The sequence below is a fragment of the Melanerpes formicivorus genome, unplaced genomic scaffold, assembly GCF_026170545.1.
Source record: "Melanerpes formicivorus ecotype bairdi unplaced genomic scaffold, bMelFor1.0.p_v2 SCAF_2, whole genome shotgun sequence".
Taxonomy (NCBI): Eukaryota; Metazoa; Chordata; class Aves; order Piciformes; family Picidae; genus Melanerpes; species Melanerpes formicivorus.
The window spans coordinates 48,541,212-48,551,607 of NW_027142354.1; the positions used below are offsets into that span (position 1 = coordinate 48,541,212).

The window sequence follows — 10,396 nt, forward strand, 5'->3', positions numbered from 1 at the left end:
CCTGCTGCAGGAAGGGATGGAGAAACTGGAAGCCCAGAGGTGAGTGGGAGGCTTCCTGGCTCTCCACAGAAATCACACCAGGAGAAAAACGGAGGGGAGGAAAAGCAGGAGAACAAAAAGGTGGTGGCACTGGGCTTGCAGAACTCACAGATCTAGGTTTTGCCACCACGTACCTTTAAATGGCTTCAAGGGCTTGGAACTGGACTGCAGAAGTGGGGTGCAAACTAAAGCATCCATAGGTAAAGAAGCAGAAGCAGTGGAGCATACAGCCAGGCTTTCAGGAAGAAGAGGTGCCCCAGAGACATTCCAACCCAGTCAGGAGTTGTGTTCTTCCCGCTCCGGCCCCAGCCTGGCAGAGATGCCCAGCGCCAGCAGCACAGGGCTGGTGATGGGTGCTCCTGCCACAGGATGTCACCAGAGCACAGAGATGGACCCACTGGGACCCAGGGCTGGTGCAGCTGCTGGAGGGTACTGCTGCCTGAGGACTCAGCTGTCACCTTCCCTGTCTCTGCCTGCTGCAAACAAAGACAACACAGCATGCCTGCCTCTTTGTCACCTCACAACCTTTAACCCAAAATCAGTGTTCTGGAGGCCTGACCCTGGCACCACAGCTGGGGATGCAGATTCCTGGCACAAGTTGACAATCCCATTCCTTAGGACATGTCCCACAGATTTCACAACAGCTGCCACCACACCAGCACACAGCACAGGGCAGGGAGGTGTCTGGGTGTCACACTGCCTGCTGCCATGGGGACAGCGATGCGCAGGACTCAACCGCTGGAGATGCTGCATCCAGGCTAGGAGAGGCTCACCCCAAAACAGTCTCTGGAGAAATGCTGAAGCCAAGCCTGAAGGCAGACGGTTTCCACTCCGTGCTAAGCTCCCTCCACAGGGTGGGTTTTGGCTACACAAGAGCCTCAGGATTTCCACTGAAATGACTCAGTTCCCTCAGAGCATAGCCAAGCCAGCCTGAGCCTGTAAAATCCAGGCACCCGTCTGGCCCCCTTCAACATGCAGAGCAAGGAAATGTCTGAGCTCTCTGCTCAGCATTGCCTCTTTCCCTCCTCAGCTGAACAGAAACAGCCAGAACCAGATCCAAACCCACGTGCTGCAAAATGGAGCTCAGCTCTTCCCAGCAGCATGGGGGAGATGCTGCTGGATCTGCCCCATGGCTAAGCTCCAGCACAGCTGAAAGAGCCAAGGTCCAGCTATATTTTCCAGCCTCTCAGCCCTGTCTCCAGGAAGGCTGCGGGCATGTTTGGTTTTTGTTTCTTCCTCCCATTTCCTCCAGCCACCCATAGCAACTGCTTCTCAGCCTTCTCTGCCTTCCACCTCTCCGCAGAAGCAACAATGAAAGAGGTCTGTGCAGGGCAAGATTTCAACCAAAGTAAAAACCACAGCTCTAGCTGGTCTCCACCATGGTTTTCCCCGGGAGTAGGTCTGACCATCAGTGACCAGCTTGGCACTCACCCAGATCACCTCTAAAGAGAAGGCCACACAAGTGAGAGGACTTTTCTGGGCCTCATCACAAAATGTCCTTGTTTTGGTGCCACTTGCAATGCCATTCACATTTTACAGCCTTTCTCTAGGTCTGTTTGCTTGCACTTTTCAAAGATTAATTTCTTTTTTCATTCCTGGCTCATGTCTAAGTCCTCAAGGCTATGATGGATCACTCCAGCTAGTGTTCACAACACTGCTGTCACCTGCACACATGCTGTACCTCTCCCTCCAAGTCATCAGTGATACTAATCAGGGTCACTTTTAACACAGCCTCCCACCACATGACTCTCACAGCCTCCCTTTAAACCCCTCACAATTTTCCTCCTGGGTTGTATCCACTCAGCCAAGGTCATGCTCAAACTCCAGTGCCAGCAGCCCAGCTGCCAGATAATTTCCAGGTCTCCTCCTTGCACACAGGAGAGCTCAGCTTCTTCTGGGCTGCCCTGATCCCTGTATCCAGTGCAGAGGCTGTAAGCAACTGGCCACCATCGAGGAAAAGCAGCCTATGAGCCCCCGAGCCTCCCATGCACCCTGCTCAGGTAGAAGCCACCAGGCACATGGTGCAAGGAGAGCAGATGGATATTGCAGCTGAGTGACACAGAAAAGCTGCTGAGCTACAACCCCAGGACTTTGTTGGATCCTCATGGAAGAAATACGTCCTGGCAACTGCCTGTCTGCTGCAAGACACCACCCATTAGGAAAAGAAAGCCCCCAAAAGCCTGTCATCTACCTTCCTGGTGGCACCTTTTGGAGACAAACACTCCTTCCACCCAATGGACAGGCAGAGCTGGGGTTGTTCTGGCCTGTTGGAGGTACTGACATCTTGAATAAAAAGAAAAGGAAAAGATTATTTTGGAGAGAGCCAACTATTTTGCTGCAGCCAAACCACAATGTTTCATTTAAATTCAAGCCTACTGCAGTTTGTGTTTGACACTTTCAGCTATGTTCATAAAATTGCTTAGACGAGTTTCCAACACAACAGAGCCTCTCTCAAGAGAGAGCAGCAAGTCTTGCCTTGCAAATCTCCAATTATTTAGCTCCTTCTCAGAATTTCTCATTGTTTTCCTTTGTCCCCTAATATGGGCATCTCCAAAGTCACACAAATCTGTGAGAACCACAAGAAATGGTTCATGTAGCTCATTTGGCTCCCAAAGTATGTCTGAAGCTTGAAAGCTGTCTGCCAAGCGGCTCCCAGTAACAACTCTGCCAGGACCAGAGATGCCCAGGCATCAGCCCTACATTTCTGCACCTCACACTGAAGCCAGTAGCTTGGCAGGGACAGAGGCCCCAGCAGAGCACTGGGGGAGCTCACTGGGACTCCATGGTCAAGGGAGAAACAATCTCAGCTACTCTGGAAGCTACTCATGAAAGCAGACTTTTCCCAACACAGGTGCAGGTCTTGCTGTGTTTTCTGACAAACTCAGCAAACATATACAGCATTAAAGAATCATCACCTGTCCTATCTGCTGCACTGGGCTACTGCCAGAGTATCTTGTGTGTGGTGCACCTCATGGCAGGCTTGGTGATGCCCCACTGTCCTGTGAAATGTGCCACAGCTAGGATCCATCATTAGTTGTTAAATGTGGAGGAAAAATACATCATTGCCTTTTTATTTTAAATAGAAGTGCTTTTGGGGTATCATTTTGAAAGGTAAAGAGCATTTTAAACCCTCTCACAGACACAGTAAAGAAGTCCTTGTCGTGCACACAAGCCTCTTCTAAACCACCATGCCAGAATGCCTCTAAACACTGTGCATCCCAGGGTTGTGACACAAAAGGAGGCACCAGCAGAAATGCTCATCTTGCCAGTGGTCCCAGGCAGCCCACCCCATGCCCTGCCTTTTTCAAAGAGACCTGTTTAAGAGGCTGAGAACAGGCTGGATCAGCAGATGACTTAGTTCCCATCAACCCATCTCCTTTACACCTGGCTGCAAAACCCAGTTTCTTTCTTGCATAAAAGTTCCATAAAGACCTATATCATCCAGGGAAAAGCATGAGGTTTTCAAGAACACATCACCCACAATGGCTGCTGCAGCATCCTTCTAAAGCTCCAGCTGCCTGAGCTTGGTGCCTTGTGGCCATGGTGGGCAGGCATCCCCAGTGCCCAGTTCTGCAGACAGCTCTCTGCTCCAGCGGCACCATGCCACACCAGGACCAGTGGCTCAAAGCCTTGGCCCCCCAGAGCTGAGAACATGGCCAGATGGAAAACAAAGGCTGGTGCCACAAGGTAGCACAATAAACCAAACTAGTGCCATTTTAGGGTGCAGGTCTGGGTAAAACAAAGGCTCTTTGCAGCAAGCATAAACCTCTTTTCTTCAGAAACCTCCCCCTCTTGTGTAACACCTGATATCCAGGCTCTGTGTCTTCTTACCCAGGCGGTGGTTTATCAGACTCTCCAGTTTTGCATAACTGCTGGCAATAGGCTATGTCCTGGCATGAACAGCTAAAAACTGACCTCTTACTGTAATGCTTCAGGCATCAGATTTCTTAAAAACACAGAGATATGTGGGACTTCTCTCAACAAAGATCAGAGTATTTAGTATCAAACTCCATCATTTATAATATGGGTTTCACTGTTGTAAATAGTTCAGAAGCTTGGTTTTGTTCCTCTTTGTAGAAATGCCAGAAATACTGCAATTCCAAAGCCTTCTCTTAAAGAAAAACAGAAGAAAAAGTACAACCAAACTGAAAATCCAAGCTCTGCTGAACAGGGTGACACTGAGGTTATGAGTAAATGCTGCTAAAGTGCTTCAGAATCCCTTCCACAAGTGCAAGATTTTAAACTGTGCTAAAAGGCAGTGCACAACTGTAACTCCTACACCACGCCAAGTTCTCTGGTGAGGAAGAGACTGCAGCTGGCTTGGAGTTTCTGCTATAAATTACTGGCAGTGGAAAGGAAAAAAAAAGCTGATTGCTGGAGTCACAGCACATTTTGCAACAGTCAGAAAGAGAATTGAGTTAGTTCAGGCTGCCTTCTCCATGTGAGGCAGCCCTGGTGTCTTTCCAGGATTTATCACAAACTGAATCTGAGTGGTGTCGCACAACTGAGCATGACATGGCACATGTGACGCTTGCTGCCTCCAGCAGAAAGCCAAGGACTGGCTCCAGCAGGTCTCCTGGAGTAGACAGACCCTTTGCCTGCCTTCATTGCCTAGTATTTTCCCTCATAGTCCTGCTCCTCCCCAGCCAGCAGGCTGATGGAGCTGCCCTAGCCTGCAGAGAGGCTGCAATCCTGTGTTTGTGGGACCACAGCCAGTTGCCTTGGAAATGACAACTGCACTGGAGAGCCTCGCAGCAGGCTGGGCCCAAACGTCTGGGATGAGCATGATCAGCCACGGGCTCCTGCCTGCATGACTGACCAGGAGGGTCAGCAAGCAACTACATGGAGGTGACCACACACTTCCGCTCTACCCTCTTCCCTGGCACTGAACACAGAATGTAAAGCTCCTTCCCTGCTCCTTGAAGTCATGTTAGCCCTGCAGCTGCCCAGAAGTGCAGCTCTCCAGTACCTACTCACTTGCCCTCGATGAACATACCACAAGAATTCAGACAGTGCTGTTATCTGTGACCTACAAAAAACCACTCTTTGGCTTCATTGTAGTGCGGTGAATGTTGCAAGCCACTTTGGTGAGACAAAAGCAGCTCTCAAGGAAAGCTGCAGGAGACTTCACAAGGGTAGAGTCCACACTGGCTGTTATTGATGGAAACCTGCACCCAGTCAAATCACTGCTGCCAACCAATCTCTGTAAACAGTCTAGATCAGAGCAGAATCTGCCCCCAGCATTGTTACTCCAAATCTCAAGTGCTCTGCAACAATTCTTACTGTAGCAGATCCTTGTGCCATGGAAAGAAGTCTCCTGATTTTAGCAGGAGCACCCAACAGGCATGTCTCTTCTAAGACCTGTGCCAGGACTTGGGATGTGGCCAAGTTCAGTAGTCCTTCTGCCCACAGCAGTAGGTAGGCAGCAGCCCCCTCCAGCAGCCACTCCTGATTATGCCCCAAGGACTCCTCAACCAGCAGGCAAAGCTCAAGTTCCCACTGCTGAAGCACAGACAATGGCACCTCATTGCCCTTAGCCTGTCCCTCACTGCAGTGTAACTGTGGCTGCACAGTGCCCAAATACACAGCTCAGCTTTTGTCCTCTTAGTAGACTTTGTGATAAAGTTAAGGAAGGTTAAAACATCTACCTGGGCCTGTACCACACTGGCAGGTCAGATGACATCATATGTCATCAAGGAAGCTTCACACTGCAAGTGTCTTCCCACAGAAATGCTGAGGCTTTAATTGTAATTAATGCCATGAAAAAGAAAAGAAAAAGTGTGTTGGTCTGTTGTACTTCCCCTGCAAAAATCAGGAGATACCCTACTGCCCTGGGCACAGGCAAGGCTCTCACTTCCAGCTTTCCTAATAAACAAGCTGCCTGGTCAAGGGTAGATGACTTCACCTCTCTCTGTTTCTTAATCTGTGAAATTATTCAAAGAAGTTTGATTTGCCTCAACAAAAGGGCCTTTGTGCGCTCTGAGTCTGTAGAGTTCAATGTGATCAAATGCTCTGCAGCGGAGCAGGAACGACAGGCACTACTTCCCATCAGGATGGTCACACTCCAGGACAGTCCTAAACTCATCAGTTGTGGTGCTAAGTCACAGGATTCTTTCTAGCCAAGAACACACAAGAACACATATATGAAGCTTCCTATCTTCTCAGGCCAGACGTGCAGAGAAAAGGAATTTGGTTGCTGATGCTTATCAGGTGGAAGGCCTCAGAGGAAGAAATCTAGGAGCGGGAATCACGAGGAAGAGAAAAACCTCAACTACGAAACTCCAGAGATGAGTGTCTACAAAAGACCTTAAAAGGGAACAAGGCTTCCAAATTTTTGTTACAGCTAATAAAGAGGAGCCCTCAGCAAAGCCTGCAGACAGCCCCTGTGAGTTTCTGTTTCTTTTCCAACAAACAGCAGCATGAAGTCAGCGCAGTGGTCAGCTCTGCAGCTGCTATTCAAACCACACAGACAAGACTGTTCCGACTGGAATAATGTCAGTTTTACTCCTGACTCTGTAAAATGAGCTGCAAAAGAGTAAAGCTCATAAGCAGGAACCAAAGCCTACGTCAGCTTTGAGGTTTGCCCAGTTAGAAGTTTCTACAGAAGATAGCAGGCATTAAGGACAGCTTGATTCTTTCCTCCAAACCAACCCAGGCCAAGTCACTGCACTTCACTGCTCCTGCTTCCACCAGGGTCCTGCAGCTGAGGTCATTCCTCCAGATGACAAACACTTGCAGTTTATCAAGGTTCTACTCTGGACATAAGATGAGGTTCTTGCAGAACCCCAAAGCAGCCACACCATTTCTTCAGACCCTGATACAAGATCCTTGGAACCCAGTGCCCTTGAGTTCATCTCCAAGTGAACGCAGTGACCCACAGGCCTGATGGTGGCAACACCCTTGCAGCAGCCCCAGCTAAGGAATTCACTCCACACTATTCACTCAGTCACTCATGCCTTTGCCAAACTCAGGCTGTTGAGACCAGAGCTGGAACAGGAAACTATCCCAGCCTCTGCCAGAGGATCTGCAGAGCAGGGTGGGACAAGTCTGACCACTGCCCTCAGCTTGGCTTAAGCCAAGAAACTTTGTGCCTGATGATACCTTCAGTGATGTCCCTTTCACCCTTTCATGTGATGCCACTCACTTCAGGTTCGTGTCAGTATGAGAGGAGGGTCAGCCTTGTTTGGAGCAACAACTCCAAAATTTTCCTTTTTTGGGGGAGGTGCAGCTATTCCTTCACACACGTACAGAAGGAACAACTCGAGTTCCCAGGGTCCAACAGGCTGCCGCTCAGAGTCACCATTCCGGTACCGGGGCGAGGGCGGTTCTGCCAAGACAACCGTCGGCAATCGGCATCTCCGCACACTGGAGGGCACGGCAGACAGACGGAGCCGAAAAGCCCACACCGGCACCACGGCAGGGGCCCGTCCGTGGCCCCTCCAGCGCCAGCCCCACCAACACCGGCCCGATTCCCGCGTACCGCACCGGTCCCCGGTGCCTCCCCGCCGGTTCCTACCCTGTCGTCCGCGGGAGCCACGTCCGGCAGCCGTTCCTCTTCGGAGGTGGCGCGAGGCTCGCCGGTGTCGGAGCCGGGGCCGGGATCGGGACTAGGACTGGGGCTGGGCTGGGGGCCGGGAGGCGGCGGGGCGCGGCGCTGCCCGACCCGCAGCGCACCGAAGTCCAGGGTCTTGCTCTCGAAGGCGCCCTCGACGCTGCAGAAGAGGCCGCCACGCTTCTGCCGGGGCACCGCGCCCGTGCCGGGCCGCGCCAGGTACACCGGCAGCTCCTCATCGTCGCGCCGCCCGCCCTCCGCCATGCCCGCCGCGCCGCCGGGACGGGACGGGACGGGACGGGCGGGACGGGGCCGCGGGCGGCTCCGTGCGGGGCGGGGCTGGCGGCAGCTCTCAGTGGGGCGGGGCCGCTCACCGGCGCCGCTGGGCTTCGGGTCGGCGGCGGGAGCTCAGCGGACGGGCGGACCTGCTCTTGCCACCGGTCTGGCAGAGCTCGGTCCCGGCGGGCCTCCGGCGATAAAGGACGAGCAGCCCTGGCTGGGACAGCCACGTGCACGGCGGGCCCGGGCGCGCCCCCGGCGACGGGCGGGACACGAGCAGCCGCCTCCCCGCCCGGCCCCGAGGGCGGCTGCACCGCGTACCCAGGGGCGGGGCGGGACGCCGGTGCCTCTGCGCTGCCCCACACCGCTCCGCACCGCTACAGCCGTTGGTTTCTGAGGGTCTGTGGAGGTATGATGGCACCGGCCGCAGGCCCGGAACGTGTCTCCAGCGCGGATCGAGGCAGGGCTCGGCGGGGAAGCCGAGGTTTGCCCGTGCTGTTCACCGCTGCCGGAATTCAGCTCACTGCCTGCCCCGGCAGCGGCCACCCCCGGGGGCTCCTGATCGCGATTATTCACCGGCACATGGCTGCATGTCACTGCGCTCGGGCCACCGGCCCTGGCAGGCATCAAAGTCAGCGGCTGGGCACAAGCAATGCCAGCTGCACAAGGGGCTCGCTGTGCACACGCGTGGGCACTCGTGGGCCTGTCACGCCAACACCTTTAACACAGCTGCAGAAGCGAGTTCGAGGGGTGGGCTAGCTTCAGGTGCTGCTCGGAGAGCTCAGGTGTAGCTTCAGCTGCCAAGTGCCGGAGACCTGAAAGGGAGAGCGACAGTAAGGCTTGAGTCTGAGCGTCACGGGCTGTCACTGAGCAGCGGCCGCTGAATTCTGCTCCATGGCACCAAAACTGCAGTTCTGACTGGAAAGTCTTTCCCCAAATGTGCTTGTCTTTCTACAGAACAAGTGTGCACAGTACCTGGGCTCAACATCCTGCCAAGCAATTTCTCACACCACATTATCTGTTTTGAGACATTGTCAGTTACGCTTTTTCCAGCCGTTTTCTTTTCAAACAAAGCGATTCTATTGTCTCTGCCAGCCCGCCAAGGACTGGTGGTTCTCACTCATGGAAAAATTCCCATGGAGCCTGGGCTATCTTGGAGAACACTGTTCCTGTGATTAGCCCAGAGTGGGAGTCTATGGGCACTGGCTGACAGAGGCTCAAAGTTACAAGGGAGGAAATAGTTTAGGATTGTTTCCTTCCTTTTGCACTCTGAGAAGCAGCCTGCTTTTGTAACTGAACTTGTACCAGTGTCATTAACTCTATGCTTTTTTTTCCCTCCACCTGAGTGGAACAATCTACAGGACCTTGAATTTTTGACTGATTACTCATATCTGAGGGGCTAGGAGAAGAGAGCCAACAAAGCTGGAAAGTTACTCTAACAGCATTGCGTCACCTATCAAACACTGGTCAGTGTCCACCCTTTTAGGTAAAGCAACATCAGAGAAGATTACATTTGGTTGTTCTCACAGTCTGACATGAACTTCAATGAGCACCTACCCCAGCTTTGTGGTTTCACAGAATTTAGTGCTGTGGGCTTCATGCTGCACCAGAGCCCTGCAGTTCAGCCAAGAAGGGGCCTGTGCTGCTGCCTGCGTGGCGCTTGCTGTCACCTTCCAGGGACAGGAACAGCAGCAGCACCTGGCAGCTAAGGAAGGAAGCATCCCCTCAGTCCGAGTGAGTTCAGTTTGTAGCTTCTTCTACTGCTGCTCTCCTGGCAAACATTCTCCCTCTGTAACTAGCCACTTAGCAGTGAGACTGCCAGTATCAGATGCACAGGGTGACTGCCCATCACATCTTTGTTTTCCTCAAGAACTGCCTTAGCCTGAATCAATTTATCCTTCTTCCACTGCAAGCTGGATTCATTGAGCAAATCCACCTGGGCTAAAAAACATCCCAGACAGCTTCTGCCCCTAGAAAAGGGGGAAGTGTGCATGTCTACTGATGTCAGAGCTAGTGTCCAGAAGACTTCAGGCAGTGAGCAGAGGCTGTGACTTCTAGCTGCCAAGTACTAACACTTGGAAGCAAGCCTTTCCCAGGACAAAAAGCCATCTCCTGAGCCGCAGACTGCTGGGTGGCTTTGTGCACTGACCACAGTGAAGTAAGATTGAACCCCTTGTTTTGGTTGGGACTTCTCCATATGGTTGTGTAGCTTTATGGGGAATTAAAATTCCTTGGACCAGGGCCTGGTCTTTGTCTGATTCTGTGAATGTGCAAAGTTTCAGCATTGTACTTTAACAGCAATATTTATTCAAATCCTGAATCTAATGTTTATCTTTCCTAGTGCCTTGCTGCAGAAATGATTGCACTGAAGTTATCTGCACCAGTGAAGGAGTACAGGGGCTCTTCTAAGAAGTCAAGCCTTTAAAATCTGACCTTTAATGGAAATTATTCACTGTATGAAAGACAGTTCTTTATGTCTCAAATGGCCATTCCCTTCTAAGATTCATTTTGTTGGGTGCTGTAAGG

General features: G+C 52.1%; 1 protein-coding gene across 1 annotated transcript in view; it reads right to left on the reverse strand.

The window, feature by feature from the left end:
• DPYSL3 (dihydropyrimidinase like 3) overlaps positions 1 to 8,060 on the reverse strand; it is a 32,720-nt gene extending 24,660 nt beyond the window's left edge. The window contains exon 1 of the mRNA XM_068159235.1: positions 7,556 to 8,060. Within this exon, the coding sequence (XP_068015336.1) occupies positions 7,556 to 7,855 (300 nt within the window). The 5' untranslated portion in view covers positions 7,856 to 8,060. The remainder of the gene's footprint in view (positions 1 to 7,555) is intronic.
• Between the last annotated feature and the right edge of the window lie 2,336 nt (positions 8,061 to 10,396).